This window comes from Salvelinus fontinalis, chromosome 17 (genome assembly GCF_029448725.1).
Source record: "Salvelinus fontinalis isolate EN_2023a chromosome 17, ASM2944872v1, whole genome shotgun sequence".
Taxonomy (NCBI): Eukaryota; Metazoa; Chordata; class Actinopteri; order Salmoniformes; family Salmonidae; genus Salvelinus; species Salvelinus fontinalis.
The window spans coordinates 45941971-45964888 of NC_074681.1; the positions used below are offsets into that span (position 1 = coordinate 45941971).

General features: G+C 42.5%; 2 protein-coding genes across 4 annotated transcripts in view; one reads left to right on the top strand and one right to left on the bottom strand.

Moving 5' to 3' along the window:
* LOC129814470 (zinc finger protein 135-like) lies at positions 1-3922 on the top strand. The gene is made up of 4 exons (XM_055867597.1): positions 1-481; positions 607-710; positions 1019-1121; positions 1473-3922. The coding sequence occupies exons 1-4, from the start codon at positions 130-132 to the stop codon at positions 2378-2380; spliced, it is 1467 nt and encodes a 488-aa protein (XP_055723572.1). The 5' UTR covers positions 1-129; the 3' UTR covers positions 2381-3922.
* The window catches only part of tmem71 (transmembrane protein 71), a 26191-nt gene continuing 6566 nt past the window's right edge, over positions 3294-22918 (bottom strand). The window contains exons 1-10 of one of the 3 annotated variants that reach the window (XM_055867600.1): positions 17452-17540; positions 14087-14187; positions 10258-10312; positions 9645-9860; positions 7987-8171; positions 6569-6754; positions 6320-6386; positions 6057-6118; positions 5907-5956; positions 3294-5801 (exon numbers count right to left, since the gene is read on the bottom strand). In XM_055867600.1, the coding sequence (XP_055723575.1) occupies positions 5778-5801; positions 5907-5956; positions 6057-6118; positions 6320-6386; positions 6569-6754; positions 7987-8171; positions 9645-9860; positions 10258-10312; positions 14087-14117 (876 nt within the window). In that variant the 5' untranslated portion in view covers positions 14118-14187; positions 17452-17540 and the 3' untranslated portion in view covers positions 3294-5777. Of the gene's footprint in view, positions 5802-5906; positions 5957-6056; positions 6119-6319; positions 6387-6568; positions 6755-7986; positions 8172-9644; positions 9861-10257; positions 10313-14086; positions 14188-17451; positions 17679-22918 lie in introns of those variants that run through there. The other 2 variants (XM_055867598.1, XM_055867599.1) reach the window with 2 other exon arrangements.

Genomic DNA, 22918 nt, shown 5'->3' on the forward strand with positions numbered 1-22918 from the left:
GGACGACTAGGTGAAATTACCACGCATGCGCAGTGTGAGAGGTATCCAAAATACTTCCCGGTCAACATAGGCACTCTGTTTACATTTTATTGATGCTAAACTACATTTGATTTCGAGGCGTAGGCATCTATGCTTTTCTACAGACTATTTCTTCTACACTTCGTATTAACAATCCTGAAAGCATTTCCTTTAGTAATGGCAAATTCCGTTGCTTTTCACACTCAGCTAGCCTCCATCATGGAGGTTTTGGCTAATGCGGCGGTGGCTGAAATCTGCGAGCTTGTTGACAATGGCTATGCCGTCCTGCATGTGGAGATATCTCGAGGCCAGAAGGAGAATGAAGCTTTGAGGAGAAAACTACGGCTGATGGAGATGAAAGTGTCTAGTGCGAGTGCTCTGAGAGAGGGAATGGGGAACTCCATCCTTCTGCACAGTCGCTCTCGAGCTCACCTTGGCATGGAATCGAGAAAGACATCAAACAGTACGTTACATTTACTGGTTATAACAATTCATTGGTTACATACTTTCAGAAACGAATTGTTTTAGGACGTCATTAATAAAGTCTATTGTGTCTGGATGCATGCTTTTCCCCTCGACTCATTTTAGGCGAGGTACGATGTCGGAGAGCAATTGATTCCCAGTTGGTTACCAGCATGTTTAGGCACAGAGAGTCCTCAGGTGACACTGGACAAACGACAACACAGAGAAAGGTAAGCTTTACGTTCGCCTCGGTGTGCCTCATTTCCCCCACAATATTCCAAAAAAGGCAGCCTAATATTTCACAATGGTTATCAACACCACCTAGGTCTGAAAGCAAAAATGACCTAGCCTACCTAGGCTTAGTGGTCATCTTGCAGTAAAGCGATGTTGTTTAACCTGTTTACTGTGCTGTTAGTGCTCTTGTTGTATCTTTTCAGTTTTCTTTGACATGTGTAAGGTGCACCATTTTTCTCACAGTTTGTGCACAGTAAGTGGATTATTCCCAGTTATATCTGGCATCCCAACTGATTTTACACAGCCTGCAGGGTTGGAAGAGAGAAACCCCAAATCACCTACCATCAAAGAGGAGATGTGGGATGAATCCTGGGAGAATCATGACCAATGGGAGAGACTGAGTACCGGTAAGTAAAATGGTCGACAAGCTTAAGTGGTTTCATTATACCTTTTGGAAAAATGTTTTCATACACACCTCATTCCACTTTGATGCTTTCAGTTATGCCTTTTCCCATAAATATGAATGAATCAACCTTTCTATTGACCCAATAACTGAATACTGTCATGTAAAGTGATTGCAACCATGTTAAACTACATACGGCATACAATTTAATACATTTATTTAAGTACAACTGAATTCATGTCAGTTTTGGCTTTCATATAGACTATAGATGTATACTGATGTGATTTTTGATGATTACCTTCATGATGAGCATCCAGTTTATAGTGATTCACACACGGCCTCGTTGATTCTATAGGAGCTTTAAATCACAGTGCTGATGGAGGAGAAAGGCAATCCAACGTCGACACAGAGGCTGCTCAACCAATCAGCAAACAGGAGAACGCCAGCTCTTGTTTATGGGTGAGTGGTGAAACGGACAACAGCCTCCTGCCAGGATCAAATAACCCGAGTGTGAACAAAAGATCTCTAAACCCAGGACTGGAAAATGGTGATGGAATACTTAACAGTGTGGGCCTTGATTGTATGATGTTTGAGCCCCACAGACAACTTGGGACCCTTAGCTCACAGGGTCCTGGGGCTGATCTTCCCGAGTGCTCTTACTCTCATGTGGATGTTGTACCTACTCAATCGGATTCAGAGAATGGATTTTCCTATGAAATTAACAAAGTGATACCCTCCATAACTGAGCACAAAAAACCTGTAGCTTACCAGGACGGTAGACAGAGGGCGCCGTTGCCCTCAGAGCCTCACAGGACTGTAGGGAAAGGCATGGAAACGGGATCCAATGCTTTGGTAATGACGGATGGTTTGGTCTCCCATGACAGTCATAACAATGATGGGAGTAACAATGGCGACGTCTCAGCAGGTAAGCTGTTAATTTGTAGTTTCTGCGGTAAGACTTTGGCTTGTCTGAAGAATCTCAAGACACACCTGAGGGTTCATACCGGGGAGAAGCCGTTCAGCTGCGCACAGTGCGGGAAGCGCTTCTCTGACTCCAGCAACCTCAAGCGACACCAGAGCGTTCACACGGGGGAGAGACGCTACGGCTGCAGCCACTGCGGCAAGCGCTTCGCACAGTCGGGCTCACTCAAAGTCCACATGAGCGTACACACGGGATGTAAGCAGTTCAGATGCCTGCACTGTGGGAAGACTTTCATATCGGCCAATCACCTCAACAGACACATCAGTGTTCACGATGGATAAATACTTCTACCAACAACTTTTCAATGAGTGAAAGCATACCTAAACGTGCTTCAGCCAAGCATGAACAGAAAAGGGACTCGGAGGTTGGCATTTATTGGGATGACCCTGCTCTGCAGGGTAGTCAGCCACAGTCATAAAATCAGCTTTTTAAACCAAACACTAAACTTAAATTAAGACCAAATAGCTAAAACAAAAACAATTTGTACTATATACAGTGCTTTCGGAAAGTCTTCAGACCCCTTGACTTTTTACGCATTTTGTTACATTAGCCTTATTCTAAATTCGATTAAATTGCCCCCGCCCCTCAATCTACACACACACTACCCAATAATGACAAAGCATAAACAGGTTTTTAGAAATTTTTGCAAGTTGTAGAAACATCAAGGATGATCAGTGGAGACATGATGCACCCGAGCTCAATTTTGAGTCTCATAGCAAAGGGTCTGAATAATTATGTAAATGAGGTATTTCTTATTTGCAAACATTTCTAAAAATCAGTTCACCTTTGTCATTATGTGGCATTGTGTGTCGATTGAGGGACAATTTTAACTTAATCCATTTTAGAATAAGGCTAATGTAACAAAATGTGAAAAGGGAAGGGGTGTGAATACTTTCCTAATCCACTGTACATAACCAATTTTGATTTTGCAGCTGGCCCGTCTAGTGGAAATCGCTCAACTGTGCCTCCAGGACAACAGTCATCCCAATAAACATCAACCTGCAAAGGAATCAGGTGCTTGACTGATGGACTTTATAGTCCAAAAATGATTCCTTACACTTTTCAATGTTTTTGTAACTATCGTTGTTGTTAGTCACTCATCCTCTGACATGACAGTGCCTCATTTGAGGAAAATAGTGATAGTTTGTAGACGTGTAAGTGGTATTGTCAAACAAATAACTTTCATGGTGCAAATTTTGTAATAGTGTATTAACCAGACAGTTTTTATTTATTTTTTACAATAATACGAGCATGGTGTAGTCATGATTTAATAGGGTTCCTAAAAGAGCCAGTCAAATTGAATGGATGGATGTTGCACAGGCTCACTGCTACATGAAGGCCTCTTACAGTCAATGAAAGATTTACTGCCCTGTCAATCTAAGTCTCTACTCCTCAGCTGGTGCAGAAAGGGTTCAGTGGTTTGAACACTGACGAGTCATTCATGGTACATTTCACAGTCACGTTATAGACTCACATTAGAAACAGAATATTTCCATAGATCCTGAAAATATTGAATCTTAAAAATAAGGTCACAACTATACAAAATGTAATTTTAATAAAGTTGTATAAGCCAATTGAGTTGAGCTATTTTACAAATCTGTTAGAGAAGATTAACATTTCAGTGCAATATAGCTCATTAACTATTAAAGAATATAAAAAGAGTACAACAGAAATCGATTACATTTTCAGATACATCCATTTGTTAGAATGCATTCAATGTGAGTGCAAAAGACAAACATGCATACAAGAACCACACCTTTTGCAAATGTGGAAACTAGTTGAGTATCAAAGCAATAAAAATGATGATTGGAAAAAAAAAAAAAGTGACATTTCAAACTGGTTTATGTAAAGGTACTGTAAGTGACCAAACATGTTTTATGTACACAATAGGAAATTACTTAAATCTCAAGGTCTTGTAAAGTACATTCAGTATATGCCAATAAATCATGAATATTACAAAGAAATAACAGCCATATTGTCTACATATACTGTAGTATGTACATTAGCTTTTGTTTACAATAAACTAGCAATAAAATGGTGTCTACTGGCAAAACCTTTTTTTTTAAATTAATTTTGGCTTATTGATGAAGTATTGGTGATTTAACACTTTCTGGTCAGAGAATTGTCTCATTTGGAGTAATCATTCAGATTTGGCACTTGGAGTGAATAAATACAGCAATACTTCAAGTCACTTTTGTCTGGACAAACAGTACATATATGGAGACAATCAAATGCAGCTTTTCCAAAGGACCAACAACATCCAATGTATACAAAGAATGGCGAGTTGAGATGTACAGTACAAAATTAACTAATTATTAAAGTACAAATCACCTATTTTCTGTAGATTCTCCAAAAATCCTGCTGTAGTTTGAGGTCCAAACATGACTCATATGTCAACTGTATAAAGCTATACAATATTCAGCTACTTGCTGTGCCCTGTTCCTTTTCCTGACAGAAAACATACTTTCCTTCGGGGTTGATAAACCATAATTACTCAACCTTCAATGCCATTACATACTTAACATGGTACCATTTAATGAGTCAAATAAAGGGAGGGGGTGATTGTTTTATTCTTTGCCGCTGTCATTATGCTCAACATTCACATTCCATTATTTTGATCCACCGATAAGTTGTTGTGGTTAACCACAAGAGGCAGCTAATAGTATGAGTATTATGAAAATGACCACCTCCTCCCCATATTCCTTGAATACAAACATTTTATATACACATTTCAGCGGGCATCCTCACACAGTGCTGACTTTTCTTTTCCAGCAGCATTTTCTGTCACTTCCCTGTATTTGAACTATATCTGATTGCGCTTAAGGATTCCGCAGTCTACTGCCTACTGATATGTAGCCCTGTTTTGTTCAGCAGGCACAGCATGCTATTAGCTAAGCTGAGCTAAAGAAGGCACTTAGCATGTTGTATTTCCATTTGCTTCTATTCAGATTCAAAGTTGCAGCTGTCATTTTTGTGAGGATAAAACAGGTCTCAGACTGCAAGCCACTGCTACTTTAATGGCCCTGCAATTGTATTCAAAAAACTGGAAGCTAGAAAATAAGTAACATTGGACAGCCTTAAAAAAAAAACAAGATCAACTATCAACAATATCAATTCAGGTATTTGAAGAATATATTAAAAACGTGTGCGCATAATATATGATATGAATATTACTGGCTTATTTTCTTTATAATTCAGGATTATGGGAAACATCTTGGACAAGCAAATGGCAGTGATCAGTGAGCAAAATAACTAGCATTTCAAATAGTCCGGAAGGCATATTATCCAATACAAGTTCCAAATACGCAATGCATCGTCACGTGCATCGTAGTTTACAAAAATACAGTTAAATGATCTTCTCCTAACGCACATCTTTGGAGTTTCAAATTAAATTGCTTTTGATTATGCGTTTTATTGTATTTATTCCACTGATCTGTGCTCATTTTTGCATGACCAGTGTCACCCTATACCTGCTCAACTGAGCCCAGTAACCTGTTTTTAAGACCAGATTAATGGAACTCATGGTACATTATGTGCAAGTGCAATCTACACGCATTTATCTAATGAAATGTAAGAATCTACATTACTCTTTAACTCGTGGTCCACATCCACCCTTTTCATTATCATAGATTCAGTTCATGAGTAAACAGATAGTGTGTGTGCACGCACAGCTTCCATCTACTCATTTTTTGATGTAATATCCTGGAACAAAAATGAAGAACAAAAGTTATTGACCACGTTAATGTAGGACATGTGGTTGCCTGAGGTCAAAATAAATGTAATTTAATATTTGAGAATATGACTCACCTCGGTCTTCGCTTTTCTCCACTTGCCCATGGACCCAGACTGTGAGACGACTGGAGGAAAGGCAATGCATTAAATGAATGGTCCGAATTTTTAAAACACCATTGAAATTTGCTTCAAAAGCCACACTGAATACACTAGAGGTATACTTACATAGATGTATCATTATCAATATAAATGTGGTGAATGCCATTGTCAGTCCCCACAACAGACACCTGAAAAATAATTAAATAGTTTACGTTAGCAGGTATTCTATACAAGAGACCATCGTTAACGGTACTTTTATCAAATAATTCACAATGAATGAGGTATATACTGTTTACTTTCCTAAAATGTCCAAATATTTTATGCTGGTTATTTTAACATTCGGTTAAAAAGTAAATGCCACCCCATACACCTTTATACTGATGGCTTACCTTGAAAATACGGCAGAGAAGATAAACACCATGAGAATGATGAAGAGCGCTTTCACCATGGGAAAATCTGAAATGCATAAATATTTTAACAAAACTGACAGAAACCCAATGGAACCTCCTCTCCTGTCTTCAACTAGTACTGTTGAGGTGAGAGGGGGAGCTTGATCTATAATGATATACACAACAGTTGAACATTTGAGAATACACAGACGAGTGTAGATAATGAGATAACAATGGACTGCAGCTCACCTGCTGGCTGGGGTTTAGGGGGACAGCAGCTATTGGAGAGGAAGGCTGAGGGGGGCGGGACATCCAGAAGGCCACCCAGGGGTTGGCCGAAATGCTCCTGGTGGACGCAGGTCTCCGTGACGGTCTCCTCCTGTAGCATTGGCTCGTGAGCCAACTTCGTGGGCATGGAAATCATCTCACTGTCATCTGGAATGGCAAAGGAGACACGACTACAGCTGAGGAAGGTTGTTAGTTTCACGCATCTATTCAAGGTTGGTGTGGTTTACCCTCGAAGCAGTCTAGGGATGATAATTTGAGATACCATGTGAGCTTTGGCAGCGCTCATATTTTATACATACAGTACCTTCGAAAGTATTCAGACCCCTTCACTTTATTCACATTGTTACATTAGCCTTATACTAAAATGTATTATTGTTTTGTCCTCATCAATCTACACACTACCCTGTAATGACAAAGCAAAAACAGGTTTATAAATTGTTACTAAATTATGAAAAATAAAAACCCATTTACAAAGTATTCAGACCCTTTACTCAGTACTTTGATGAAGCACCTTCGGCAGCGATTACAGCATTGAGTCAGGTATGACGCTACAAGCTTGGCACATCTGTATTTGGGGAGTTTCTCCCATTCTTCTCTGCAGATCCTCTCAAGCTCCGTCAGGTTGCTGCACAGCTATTTTCAGGTCTCTCCAGACATGTTTGATCGGGTTCAAGTCTGGGCTCTGGCTGGGACACTTAAGGACCTACAGAGACTTGTCCCGAAGCTACTCCTGCGTTGTCTGGCTGTGTGTTTAGGGTCAATGTCCTGCTGGATGGTGAACCTTTGGCCCAGAGCTCTCTGGAGCAGGTTTTCATCAAGGATCTCGCTGTACTTTGCTCCATTCATCTTTCCCTCGATCCTGACTAGTCTCCCAGTCCCTGCCGTTGAAAAACATCCCCACAGCATGATTCTTCCACCACGCTTCACCATAGGGATAGTGCCAAGTTTCCTCCAGATGTGACGCTTGGCATTCAAGGCAAATAATTCAATCTTGGTTTCATCAGACCAGAGAATAGGTATGTTATATGTTTAATACATTTGCAAAAAAATAAACTGTTCGCTTTGTCATTATGGGGTATTGTATGTAGATTGCTGAGAATTAAAAAAAACTTCTTTTTTTTTTTAAATCAATTTTAGAATAAGGCTGTAACATAACAAAATGTGGAAAAAGTCCAGGGGTCTGAATACTTTCTGAAGGCACTGTATAAGACAGCAGCCACTTGATAAGAACCTTGCTTAATGGGACAACAACAAAACCCTTTACAAGTCCATACATAAACATGGCCAAAATTACATGAACTAAGTGCAACAGTGTTTAAGTGTCACAACAGTTGGCCATCCAAGTGCCTCCCACTCAGACATAGCATAGCAGGCCTTACCATAAGTGAAGCTGCAGCTGGTGTCCAAATCGGTGGTGCTATGCTCCATCCAGGAGGACTCTGCAAGTGGTGGGTGACGCACCCCTCCAAACACTTTCTCATCCAGCCATGACTGACACGTCTCGGTCATGTCACTAAACAGACTAGCTAGAGACCGGCGGGCCTTCCGCCTGCGTCTGAAGATTCTAAGGGGAGGAAAACATAACATATGTCATACTTTTTATCGGGACAATGTCAACAAATGTGTAAAAGACTAATGTTCTTCATAATATTCCTAATGTGTTTCTTTATATTGCATCTGTGATCACAGTAATAATAAATAATGTTGTCACGATACTTAGTATGACAGACTCAAAAAAAAGTCTGTAGACAAATCCTAACTAAAACTACCTTATGTTTCATGTACTTATTTCATGTAACTTGTCATGTTTGCGTAGTGACTTGTAAAGGGTATTGTTATTGTCCCTTTGAGCAAGGTTCTTATCAATTGCCTGTTGTCCTATATGTATTCAATATGAGAGCTGCCAAAGCTCACGTGGTATCTCCTATTATCCCTAGCCTTCCGAACATGACACCAAAGCTCCCATGGTATCTCCTATTATCCCTAGCCTTCCGACCATGACACCAAAGTGGTTTATTTTTTAAGCTATAGAGCACACAATGTTGGTTTGGATAATATTTTCTGCTAAATGGCATATATTACAATATTTGACCAAAAGCAGGTTCTAAAAGGACCATTGGGTATCGTGATACTGTATTGTCACAGTAGTAATAATAAGACAGTGGGGTAAGTTCAAAAGCCCGCAAAACCAGTGACTTAACCATGCGAAAATTCATCTCTGAACAAATCTCTTACATAATTCCACGAGAACACCAATAAATAATTTAGTGTATCATAGGCTTTCAAATAAAATGACAGCATGATTATGCAATCAAATGTATATTCACCAAAGTACTAAATGTTCAGTCTTTTAACCAAATGCCTGCAAGGCATTGATGTTTTTCATTTTACGAGCAAAATGTCACCGACTAGAATCTGTTAGCAACGCAAACGGTTGACTTGACTTACGAGCTCCAATTTTGCAGGACTAACCAGCCTCACATTTTCCGTGCAGCTCTCTCAAATAGGCTAATCCATGACCTCATCCCTATAAACAGGGCTCGCGTTTGAACACAGACCGGCATGGTTATCCACCCCCAAACAGAAATCTGAACCCACTGTCAAGAGCTGCATGTCGACGGGGAGCACATTTCCGACCGTGACACCAAAGTGGTTTGCTACAGTTCAGAGCAAGAGCACGTGTTGACAAAACCTGCAACAGCATGTTGGAGTTAGGACTTATATTTGCCTTTTCAATTATATTCACTTTTTTAATACCCATAGTCGTTCTACATTTTAAACTATATACACCTCAGAGTTGAGCTTTCAGAAGTTATTCATGAATGCTAGTTAAACGGTGTCTATTAGTGACTGACATTCAACCAGACCTAGGTCAAATACGGAGGTACATTTGATTTAGCTCGACGTTTGCACTTCTGGGGCTATTCTATTGGTTCCATTGCATCCCGCAAACCAAGTATTTGCACGGGAAAAGTATTAACATAATAGTTCTCTCAGTTCTGGATTCAACGTGGCATGCCTCTTTGGAACAACTGACCTGACTAGATTCTCTTTGTAGGACAGTTTGATTTTGGAGGGGGTGAGAGAGACATTGCCCTCGTCATCCCAGGTGTAGCTGTCCTCAGTCAGAACGTAGTAGCCGTTGTTGAGGAGGCGGGGGCTCCGGCGGCAGGAGCTGGGGGAGCCCGTCACGGGGTTTACGGAGTAACACTCATATGATGAATCTGGAGATGACAGGAGGGATAGGCCCAGGCTACAGAGTACACAAAGAGAACCAAGAAAGAATGATAGATGTCAGAGTTATTCAACACTTCAACATCACTGCAAATATGTGTTTCATAGCGAACAACAGTGTTGCCCAACTTTCCTTCTGGACGGGTACCGTTCAGCAGACTTCCGCTCCAACCTAGCACACCTGATTTGACTAGTTAGATGTTCCCCAAGACCTTGATTAGTTGAAACAGGTGTGTAACAATGGGGTTGGAGCATAAGCCTGCATACTCAATAGCTCTCCAGGAGGGCTGGTCACCCATTGCATACATAGTTATATATTTTTTTTAGGTAATTGTAATTCTACTCGAAGCAACGCTACATTGAATCCATGCACCTCAAAGCCTACATTTTGCCATCAAACATAGGACCGGTTTTACCTTTGACATGACTCGTTAGCCAATGTTTTTTCTCTCTTTCTCTTTATAGGTGAACCTGTTGATGTACAAAAATATTGACAGATTATGACTTCCAAGACTTCACAAGTTTGTTGGCTAGCCTAATTCATTAAAATCCTTAAGATTCTTGATGTACCCGTGCGTCAATCTAAGTAACATCATTTAAAAAAATCCCCATCAAAATCCATCAGTTTATGCCAGAGATATGCATGGGCTGCATCTCAATCCACCGCATCCGCCCATGTTGGTCTTCCGCATCTGCTGTGGGACGTGGCTGAGCTACAGCGGTGTTTGTCAGACCATGAGACAGCCCGAAAATTGGTCTTCTCACAAAAACGTTTGGCCAACAAACTAATACAAAAATAAGGGGTTGAATATGCGTCCCAAAAAAATATAAACAGTGCATTTGTAAAGTATTCAACCCCTTGACTTTTTCCAAATTTACACTACAGCTTTATTCAAAAATGGATTTCAAAAAGTCCCACACACACACTAGCCCATAATGACAAAGCAAAAACAGTTTAGACATTTTTGCAAAAGTATTTAAAATAAAAAACTGCACATTTACATAAGTATTCAGACCCTTTACTCAGCACTTTGTTGAAGCACCTTTGGCAGCGTTTATAGGCTTGAGTCTTCTTGGCTATGACACTAAAAACTTGGCACACCTGTATTTGGGGAGTTTCTCTCATTTTGATTTTACTTAACTGACTTGCCTAGTTAAATAAAGGTTAAGAACAAATTCTTATTTACAATGATGGCCTATAATGATGGCCATTCTTCTCTGCAGATCCTCTCAAGCTCTGTCAGGTTGGATGGTGAGCTTTGCTGCACAGCTATCTTCAGGTCTCTTCAGAGATTTTTGATTGGGTTCAAGTCCGGGCTCTGGCTGGGCCACTCATGGACATTCCCGAAGCCACTCCTGCGTCGTCTTGGCTGTGTGCTTAGAGTCGATGTCCTGTTGGAAGGTGAACCTTCGCCCTAGTCTGAGGTCCTGAGTGCTCTGGATCAGGTTTTCATCAAGGATCTCTCTGTACTTTGCACCATTCATCTTTCTTTCGATCCTGACTAGTCTTCCAGTCCCTGCCACTGAAAAACATCCCCACAGCAGCCACCATGGTTCAACGTAGGGATGGTGCCAAGGTTTTTTCCAGACGTGACGCTTGGCATTCAGGCCAAAGAGTTCAATCTTGGTTTCATGAGTCAAGAGAATCTTGTTTCTCATGGTCTAAGAGTCTTTAGGTTCCTTTTGGCAAACTCAAAGCGGGATGTCATGTGCCTTTTACTGAGGAGTGGCTTCCGTCTGACCACTACCAAAAGGCCTGATAGGTGGAGTGCTGCAGAGATGGTTGTCCTTCTTGAAGGTTCTCCCATCTCCACAGAGGAACTTTGGAGCGTTGTCAGATTGACCATTGGGTTCTTGGTCACCTCCCTGACCAAGGCCCTTCCTTCTCCCCCGATAGCTCAGTTTGGCCAGGCGGCCAGCTCTAGGAAGAGTCTTGGTGGTTCCAAACTTCTTCCATTGAAAATGATGGAGGCCATTGTGTTCTTGAGGAACTTCCATGATGCAGACATTTTTTGGTACCCTATCCAGATCTATGCCTTGACACAATCCTGTCTCGGAGCTCTACAGACAATTCCTTCGACCTCATGGCTTGGTTTTTACTCTGACATGCACTGTCAACTATGGGACCTTATATAGACAGGTGTGTGCTTTTCCAAATCATGTCCAATCAATTGAATTTACCACAGGTGGACTCCAATCAAGTTGTAGAAACATCTCAAGGATGCTCAATGGAAACAGGATGCACCGGAGTTAAATTTCGAGTCTCATAGCAAAGGGTCTGAATACTTATGTAAATACGTTATCTGTTAAAAAAAATTACATTTGCAAAAAATGTGAACCTGTTTTCACCTTGTCATTATGTGGTATTGTGTGTAGATTGAGAATTTTTTCATTTAATCAATTTTAGAATAAAGCTGCAATATAATGAAACGTGGAAAAAGGGAATGGGTCTGAATACTTTCCAAATGCACTGTATATTTCCTGAACTTTTATATACATCTCCTAGATATAGGACAGACCTTTCAACCCTTATTATTTTTTCCCAATTTATGCATGTGTTATTCAGTGCATTTCTATTGCCTATAGTAGTAAATATTTTGGGGGCATACCTTAAGGGGTCGTAAAATTCCAAATCAAATAGATAAATGATCCATGGAATGACCATGGTATAGCCAGCAGCATACCACCCTGCATCCGACTGCTGGCTTGCTTCTGAAGCTAGGCAGGGTTGATCCTGGATGGAAGACCAGATGCTGCTGGAAGTGGTGCTGGAGGGCCTCCAGTAGGAGGCACCCTTTCCTCTGGTCGAAAAAAAATATCCCAATGCCCCAGGGCAGTGATTGGGGATATTGCCCTGTGTAGGGTGCTGTCTTTCGGATGGGACGTTAAACAGGTGTCTTGACTCTCTGTGGTCACTAGAGATCCCATGGCACTTATTGTAAGAGTAGGGGTGTTAACCCCGGTGTCCTGGCTAAATTCCCAATCTGACCACCACAGTCACCTAATCATCCCCAGCTTACAATTGGCTCATTCATCTCCCCTGTAACTATTCCCCAGGTTGTTGCTGTAAATGAGAACGTGTTCTCAGTCAACTTACCTGGTAAAATATCGGTTAAAGAATACATCTTCAAACAATTCCATATGTTAACTTAGTATCCCCCCCAATGGCTTAAGACTTAAAAAAACTATGTGACATCGATATGAGCCAAACATTTATTCTACTGTAAAAATTTACTATAATGTGTAAATAGGATCATTTTGGAGTTCTGTGAGACTTGAGGTCGTGACTGCATCACAACGTAAATTCAGGTTGGGTTTGTTTCAAACCTGCCCACAGCTGGCAGCTGAAAAGTCATCATCAATTCAGTGCAGACGCATGCGACCCAATCGTAATGCATGTGGAAAATTTGGGTTGACTTTGGACATCACTATGGGGATAGTCAGGGACCATCAGTAAATTACACAATATACATGGGGAAATGTTAAAATTCCAATAGCTCCAAATTTCCAAGACATAAGAGCTCAAACCAACTATAAATTGTAGGAATTCACGTACAAATATTGAAATAATTTAATAAGAACTAAAAAGGTGTACAACATGATACAGTGGTAGCAATACATGGATGTAACATCTACAGAAAAGACAAATGTCAATGGTTGTGCGGTCTATATTCATAACCACATTCCTGTAAAGCTTAGAGAGGATCTCATGTTAAATACTGTTGAAATATGGCTACAGGTTCACCTGCCTCGCCTAAAGCCCATTCTGGTGGGAAGCTACTATAGACCACCAAGTGTTACCAGTCAGTATCTGGATAACATGTGTGAAATGTTTGATAATGTACAGTACCAGTCAAAGGTTGGGACAAATCATTCACTAATCCCTAAACCTCAACTAAATATTGTAATGAATAATGGGGAAATTGAGCAAGCTGAGGTGGTCATGGTCAAAAAATGTTGATGCAATAGTAGCTAAGATGGAGAAAAGTCTGTCCATAATAAAGCGCTGCTCTGTTCATAATAAAGCACTCATAATAAAGCGCTGCTAATAACCTGACTGCTGCATTGGACCCTTCAAGATGAATAACCTAAAAAAGGTATTTGTTGGTTTTGTTAAACCATATAGAAACGGTTGACTCTATAGACAAAAGGATAACGTATGTAGAACCGTCTTGTTCAGATGGGTTCTAAGCACTAAATAAAACCACTATTCAAATACGAAATCTAGAAATGGACTTGACGTACTTGTAACAGCCCCACTGAAAGGCAGCGCCATAGCTGCCTGTACACACACAGCGGTGTCTCGGGAGGAGCGTTCACGGTCGCAAGGTCCTGGTTGTCTCAATCTGGGAAACACATAAGGAAACAGTCTTGATAAGCCAAAGCCAGACAGAAAGCAGTAATAACACATAGGACTACTGCATAGAAAATAAATGCCTGAAATGACAATTATAAGGAACGATCGAACCAAATGGAAAAATAGGAACATGTTGCTGAATTCTCACTAAAGTACAATATATTACTAAAAGTATATGGACACCTGCTCGTCAAACATCTTATTCCAAAATCATGGGCATTAATATGGAGTTGGTCCCCCCTTTTGCTGCGGTTACAGCCTCCACTGTTCTGGGAAGGCTTTCCACTAGATGTTGGAACATTGCTGCGGGGACTTGCTTCCATTCAACCACAAGAGCATTAGTGCGGATGGGCACTGATGTTGGGCGATTAGGCCTGGCTTGCAGTCGTTGCTCCAATTCATCCCAAAGTTGTTCGATGGGGTTGAGGTCAGGCCTCTGTGCAGGCCAGTCAAGTTCTTCCACATCGATCTCGACAAACCATTTCTGTATGAACCTCGCTTTGTGCACAGGGGCATTGTCATGCTAAAACAGGAAAAAGCCTTCCCCAAACTGTTGCCACAAAGTTGGAAGCACAGAATATTCTAGAATGTCGTTGTATGCTGTAGCGTTAAGATTTCCCTTCACTGGAACTAAGGGGCCTAGCCCGAACCATGAAAAAACAGCCCCAGACCATTATTCCTCCTCCACTAAACTTCATAGTTGGCACTATGCATTGGGGCAGGTAGCGTTCTCCTGGCATCCTCCAAACCCAGATTTGTCCTTTGGACTGCCAGATGGTGAAGCGTGATTCATCACTCCAGAGAATGCATTTCCACTGCTCTAGAGTCCAATGGGGACGAGCTTTACACCACTCTAGCCGACGCTTGGCATTGCGATCTTAGGCTTGTGTGCGGCTGCTTGACCATGGAAACCCATTTTATGAAGCTCCCGACGAACAGTTCTTGTGCCTAAGTTGCTTCCAGGGGCAGTTTGGAACTCGGTAGTGAGTGTTGCAACCGAGGACGCGCTTCAGCACTTGGCGGTCCCATTCTTTGAGCTGTGGCTCCGAGACGTTTCCACAATAACAGCACTTACAGTTGACCGGGGGCAGCTCTAGCAGGGCAGAAATCTGACAAACTGACTTGTTGGAAAGGTGGCATCTTATGACGGTGCCATGTTGAAAGTCACTGAGCTCTTCAGTAAGGCCATTCTACTGCCAATGTTTGTCTATGAAGATTGCATGGCTGTGTGCTAGAATTGTATACACTTGTCAGCAATGGATGTGGCTGAAATAGCCAAATCCACAAATTTGAAGGGGTGTCCACATACTTTTATATATATAATGCATTCCAATACACTCCATTTACCATCAATTGCATATTATTATTAGTTTTGGATAAAAAACACTCTGAAGTTTCTAAAACTGTTTGAATTATGTCTGTGAGTATAACAGAACTCATATGGCAGGCAAAAACCTGAGAAAAATCCAAACAGGAAGTGAGAATTCTGAGAGTGGTCGATGTTAAAGTCATCGCCTATTCAATTCCCTGTAATATATGGATCTGTTTGCACTTCCTACGCCTTCCACTAGATGTCAACAGTCAGTAGAATGTGGAATGAAGCTTATGCTGTGTTGTGGGACCGGATGGGAGGTGTTTGAGTCAGTGGTCTGGCAGAGTGCCAGTTCTTGGTCACGCACTTTCCTCATGATATCGTCATGCGTTTCATTACTTATAGAGACTGAAAAGAATGTTGGAACATTATTGGATATATATGATAACAACATCCTGAAGATTGATTCTCTACTAAGTTTGACCAGTTTGAAGTTTTCGTCCGACGTTTGCCTGCATCTGCGCAAGCGTTTGGATACGTGTACTACACATGCTAGCAAAATTAACTAATTGGACATAAGTAATGGACATTATCGAACAAAACAACGATTTATAGTGGAACTAGGATTCCTGGCACTGCATTCTGATGAAGATAATCAAAGGTAAAGGTATATTTACGATGTAATTTCGTATTTCTGTTGACTCCAACATGGCTGAGAAATGTTGTTAAATCTGAGCGCAGTTTCAGATTATTGCATGGTGTGCTTTTTACGTAAAATTTTTTTTTAATCTGGCACAGCGGTTGCATTAAGGAGAGGTATATCTATTATTCCATGTGTATAACTTGTATTATCATCTATATTTATGATGAGTATTTCTGTTGAAACGACGTGGCTATGCAAAATCACTTGATGTTTTTGGAACTAGTGAATGTAACGCGCCAATGTAAACTCAAGATTTTTTTATATAAATATGAACTTTATCAAACAAAACATGCATGTATTGTGTAACATGAAGTCCTATGAGTGTCATCTGATGAAGATAATCAAAAGGTTAGTGATTCATTTTATCTCTATTTCTGCTTTTTGTGAAAGCTATCTTTGGCTGGAAAAATGGCTGTGCTTATTGTGGTTTGGTGGTGACCTAACATAATCGTTTGTAGTGCTTTCGCTGAAAGGCATATTTGAAATCGGACACTTTGGTGAGATTAACAACAAGATTGCCTTTAAAATGATATAAAACACATGTATGTCTGAGGAATTTTAATTATGAGATTGTTTGAATTTGGCGCCCTGCACTTTCACTGGCTGTTGTCATATCATCCCGGTAGCGGGATTGCAGCCATAAATTAAACAAAAACATGCTTGCCATTTCCTCATAGAACATGATGTTATGTCCCTGAGGATGAGCTGCCAAATTAGCGGTCTACCCGCATGAATATTTTTTATGACCAGTATACGCCCATACCATTCTATTGTTGGGGTACACCCATACCATTCCAACACAGAAAAGCTGCTTTTTAACACACTTAATTACCATTTTTAGGTCATATTTCATAGAAATCTGCAAACAGTGGGCAGCTACTTTAAAATCCTTAGCTTAACCCCTCTAGTTGTTACCAAGATAACTCGGGGGGGGGGGGGGATTACCAGGGCAGAGTAATCAGACCAGTACTTCTCTCGGCGTCTGATGGGCTTCCCAATCAAAACACCGCTGACTGACTACATGGTAGACTGCTGAAATTCAAATTCAATTATATATCTTTATGGAGGTATCAAAGTTGATTCTAACATGCATAACCAAAATTCCAATTTCAACACTGGTACTGGTCTAGTTTCCTAAGTACTTCTGATTTAAGTACTGCTATTACGTTTAGAGACAAAAATCTGAGGTTTGCATATTACACACAGACTTTTTTTTCAACTCAGTTGATCAGTCTTACCCAAACAGTTCCGCTTGAAATAAACGTAATTTTGCAACACCCCTAATATATTTTGTGGAACGATGCGTGTTTACCTAGCTCCTTCAAATCTAGTTGAACTCAAATTGTATGTGTTTATCGAGGACTTCGTTCTCATGCAGTCCAAAAATCTTGTCCATTCTCTGACACCCTGAGAAAAACAGCTGCAGAAAACCAGAGGGCAAAAAAGAAAAAGACGTTGATGTCACATTTCCTGTTAACTCTATCCTGACTAGAAGCTATTCAACATTGCAAGATAATGCCAATGTGTCCTTTTCTGTTCTTGATAGATAGTTATCCAAATCTAGCTAAAAAAAAGATTATCTGGGATCCTGCAAAGAAATAAGACAAAATTAAAAGATTTATAAATTCTCACATTCAACCTTATTAGCAGTACAAAACGTTATGTTCATAGAGGCTATTAGTTGTTCTTAAAATGCTCTCTGTATGCTTGTTTGGTCTTTTCTGGTGCCAGACGCTCAATTGTCCGCCAGACTTGTTTGTTTCTGTACATCTGTCTTCCTGGGGCTTTCTTCCAAACGAGAGGCATTATGGGATGGCTCTGTGACACCCGACGCATAAGACTATCTAGGTCAGACTTTCCGCCGTGGTAACGGTCTCTGTCTGCTGACACAGGAGAGGGTACTGTAGCAGTAAACGAGGGGAACAGAGGCCCAGTGTTTCAGTAGACGGAGAGGGCCTGAGGGGAATAGCACAACGGTTGGCATGTGAAGTGTGTCTGGAAACTGGCTTTCTACAGTGCCTTCAGAAAGTATTCACACCCCTTGCCTTTTTTGCAGTGTTGTTGTTATTTAAAATGGATTAAATATCCCATAATGTCAAAGTGGAATTGTGTTTTTCATTTTATTATGAATTAAAACTAGAAAACTGAAATATCTTGAGTCAATAAGTATTCAACCCCTTTGTTATGACGAGCCTGAATAAGTTCAGAAGTAAAGATTTGCTTCACAAGTCACAATAAGTTAAATGGACTCACTATGTGCAATAATCGTGTTTAACATGATTTTTGAATGACTACCTCATCTCTGTACTCCACACAATTATCTGTATGGTCCCTCAGTCAAGCATTGAATTTCAGACACAGATTCAACAGCAAAGACTAGGGAGGTTTTCCAATGCCTCGCAAAGAAGGGCACCTATTGGTAATGGGTAAAAAAAAAAGAAGCAAACATTGCATATCCCTTTGAGCATGGTAAAGTTATTAATTACCCTTTGGATGATGTATCAATACACTCAGTCACTACAAAGATACAGGCGTCCTTCCTAACTCAGTTGCCAGAGAGAAGAAAAAATGCTCAGGGATTTCACCATGAGGCATATGGGGATTTTAAAACAGTTGAATAGCTGTGATAGGAAAAAACGGAGGATGGAACACTGTAGTTACTCCACTATACTAGAAAAATAAAGGAGAGCTGCACACATTACTCAACTCAGATGCAAACATTTTATAACCAAAGTTGACAGCCAAGCCGTATTCATCAGGGTACTCAGGAAGATGGGGATCCATAATAAATACAAATACTCCACAATACTAACGTAATTGATAGAGTGAAAAGAAGTAAAGCTATGCAGAATAAGAGTATTCCAAAACATGCATCCTGTTTGCAACAAGGCACTTAAGTAATACTGCAAAAAATGTGGCAAAGTAAATGAACTTTTTGTCCTGAATATAAAGTTTTATGTTTGGGGCAAATCCAATAAAACACATTACTGAGTACCACTCTCCATATTTTCAAGCATAGTGGTTGTCACGCCCTGGCCTTAGTATTCTTTGTTTTCTTTATTATTTTAGTTAGGTCAGGGTGTGACATGGGGAATGTTTGTGTTTTGTTGGTTTTGGGTGTTTTATGGTAAAGGGGTTGTTGGGTATAGTATATGGGTTTGTGTGGAGTACATGTGTCTAGTGTTGTCTATGTATGTTTAGTTATCTAGGAGAGTCTATGGTTACCTGAATGAGTTCCCAATTAGAGACAGCTGATTTCGGTTGTCTCTGATTGGGAGCCTTATTTAGGGTAGCCATAGGCTCTCATTGGTTGTGAGTAATTGTCTATGTCAGAACGTTTGTAGCCTGTGTGTGTAAGTGCACAACGTTATTAGCTTCACGGTCGTTTGTTGTTTTGTTCGTTTTGTTAAAGTGTTTCGTGTTTATTTTTCGTCATCTTTTAAAATAAAGAAGATGGCTTATTTTCCTAAAGCTGCGTTTTGGTCCATCAATCCTCCACACGATCGTGACAGAATTACTCACCATTATAGGACCAAGCGGCATGGAAAGCGGCAACAGGACCCACCTACACAGGATTCGTGGACATGGGAGGAGATACTGGATGGTAAGGGGCCGTGGGCACAACCGGGAGAATATCGCCTTCCTCGTGAAGAGCTGGAGGCAGCTAAAGCCGAGAGGAGGCGATATGAGGAGGCAGCACGGAGACAAGGCTGGAAGCCCGTGAGTACAACCCAAAAATTTCTTGGGGGGGGCCTTAAAGGGAGTGTGGCGAAGTCAGGTAGGAAACCTGCGCATACTCCCTGTACTTACCGTGGAGAGCGAGAGTACGGGCAGACACCGTGTTACGCAGTAGAGCGCACGGTGTCTCCTGTACGCGTGCATAGCCCGGTTCGGTACATTTCAGCTCCACGTATCGGCCGGGCTAGACTGAGCGTTGAGCCGTATGTCATGAAGCCGGCCCAACGCATCTGGTCACCAGTGCGTCTCCTCGGGCCGGCGTACATGGCACCAGCCTTACGCATGGTGTCCCCGGTTCGCCTACATAGGCCGGTGCGGGTTATTCCACCTCCCCGCACTGGTCAGGCGACGGGGAGGATACAACCAGGTAAGGTTGGGCAGGCTCGGCGTTCAAGGGAGCCAGTACGCCTGCACGGTCCGGTATTTCCGGCGCCACCTCCCCGCCCCAACCCAGTACCACCAGTGCCTCCTCCACGCACTAGCTATATGGTGCGTGTCTCCAGCCCTTTACCACCAGTGTCTAAACCACGCACCAAGCCTCCTGTGTGTCCCCAGAGTCCTGTGCGTCCTGTTGCTGCTCCCCGCACTAGCCCTGAGATGCGTGTCCCCAGCCCGGTGCCACCAGTCCCGGCACCACGCACCAGGCCTACAGTGCGCCTCAGCCGGCAGGAGTCTGCCGTCTGCACAGCGATGACTGAACTGCCCGTCTCCCCAGCGCCATCTGAGCCATCCGTCTCCCCAGCGCCATCTGAGCCATCCGTCTCCCCAGCGCCATCTGAGCCATCCGTCTGCAATGAGCCTGCAAAGCCGCCCGTCTGCCATGAGCCTGCAAAGCCGCCCGTCTGCCATGAGCCAACTGAGCCGCCAGCCAGACAGGAGCCGCTAGAGCCGTCCGTCAGACAGGATCTGCCAGAGCCGCCAACCAGACAGGATCTGCCAGAGCCGCCAACCAGACAGGATCTGCCAGAGCCGCCAATCAGACAGGAGCAGCCAGATCAGTCAGCCAGCCATGAGCAGCCAGATCCGTCAGCCAGCCATGAGCAGCCAGATCCGTCAGCCAGCCATGAGCAGCCAGATCCGTCAGCTAGCCATGAGCAGCCAGATCCGTCAGCTAGCCATGAGCAGCCAGATCCGTCAGCTAGCCATGAGCAGCCAGATCCGTCAGCTAGCCATGAGCAGCCAGATCCGTCAGCTAGCCATGAGCAGCCAGATCCGTCAGCTAGCCATGAGCAGCCAGATCCGTCAGCTAGCCATGAGCAGCCAGATCCGTCAGCCAGCCATGAGCAGCCAGATCCGTCAGCCAGCCATGAGCAGCCAGATCCGTCAGCCAGCCATGAGCAGCCAGATCCGTCAGCCAGCCATGAGCAGCCAGATCCGTCAGCCAGCCATGAGCAGCCAGATCCGTCAGCCAGCCATGAGCAGCCAGATCCGTTAGCCAGCCATGAGCAGCCAGATCTGTCAGCCAGCCATGGGCCGTCCCTCAGTCCGGAGCTGCAGTCCCTCAGTCCGGAGCTGCCATTCCTCAGTCCGGAGCTGCCATTCCTCAGTCCGGAGCTGCCCCTTACCCTGGTGCTGCCCCTTACCCTGGTGCTGCCCCTTACCCTGGTGCTGCCCCTTACCCTGGTGCTGCCCCTTACCCTGGTACTGCCCCTGACCCTGGTACTGCCCCTGACCCTGGTACTGCCCCTTACCCTGGTACTGGCCCTTACCCTGGTACTGGCCCTTAGTCCGGAGCTGCCCCTTAGTCCGGAACTGCCCCTTAATGCAATGGGGTTAATGTGGAGGGGGGTCATTTGGAGGAAGCCCAGGAGGTGGTTAGGGACTGTGGTGACGTGGGGACCACAACCAGAGCCGGAGCCGCCACCGTGGATGGAAGCCCACCCAGACCCTCCCCTAGACTGTGTAATGGTGCGCCCGGAGTTCGCACCTTAAGGGGGGGGGTTATGTCACGCCCTGGCCTTAGTATTCTTTGTTTTCTTTATTATTTTAGTTAGGTCAGGGTGTGACATGGGGAATGTTTGTGTTTTGTTGGTTTTGGGTGTTTTATGGTAAAGGGGTTGTTGGGTATAGTATATGGGTTTGTGTGGAGTACATGTGTCTAGTGTTGTCTATGTATGTTTAGTTATCTAGGAGAGTCTATGGTTACCTGAATGAGTTCCCAATTAGAGACAGCTGATTTCGGTTGTCTCTGATTGGGAGCCTTATTTAGGGTAGCCATAGGCTCTCATTGGTTGTGAGTAATTGTCTATGTCAGAACGTTTGTAGCCTGTGTGTGTAAGTGCACAACGTTATTAGCTTCACGGTCGTTTGTTGTTTTGTTCGTTTTGTTAAAGTGTTTCGTGTTTATTTTTCGTCATCTTTTAAAATAAAGAAGATGGCTTATTTTCCTAAAGCTGCGTTTTGGTCCATCAATCCTCCACACGATCGTGACAGTGGTGGCTGCATCATGTCATGGGTATGCTTGTAATCGTTAAGGACTGGGGAGTTTTTCAGGATAAAAAGAAACAGAATGTAGCTAAGCACAGGCAAAATCCTAGAAGAAAACCTGGTTCAGTCTGCTTACCACCAGACATTGGAAGATGAATTCACCTTTCAGCATGACAATAACCTAAAACATAAACGCCAAATCTACCCTGGAGTTGCTTACCAAGAAGACAGTGAATGTTCCCGAGTGGCCGAGTTACAACTTGACTTAAATTTGCTTGAAAATCTATGGCAAGACCTGAAAATGGTTTTCTAGCAAAGATCAACAACCAATTTGACAGAGCTAGAATAATTCTTAAGAAAATAATGGGCAAATGTTGCACAATCCAGGTGTGGAAAGCACTTCGAGACTTGTAATCGCTCCCAAATGTGATTCTAACATGTTAATGGTCTGGGGCTAGGCCCCAACTCAGGGAGTTGAATACTTACACTAGTTTGTGTGTATATATATACTCCACAATACACACACACACAAACACACAC

Bases quoted from the DNA above. Each gene is read 5' to 3' on its own strand.
- LOC129814470 (XM_055867597.1), top strand. From the start codon at position 130: ATGCTTTTCTACAGACTATTTCTTCTACACTTCGTATTAACAATCCTG. The intron at 482-606 runs GTACGTTACATT...GACTCATTTTAG, and splicing joins ATCGAGAAAGACATCAAACA to GCGAGGTACGATGTCGGAGA. The intron at 711-1,018 runs GTAAGCTTTACG...GATTTTACACAG, and splicing joins AAACGACAACACAGAGAAAG to CCTGCAGGGTTGGAAGAGAG.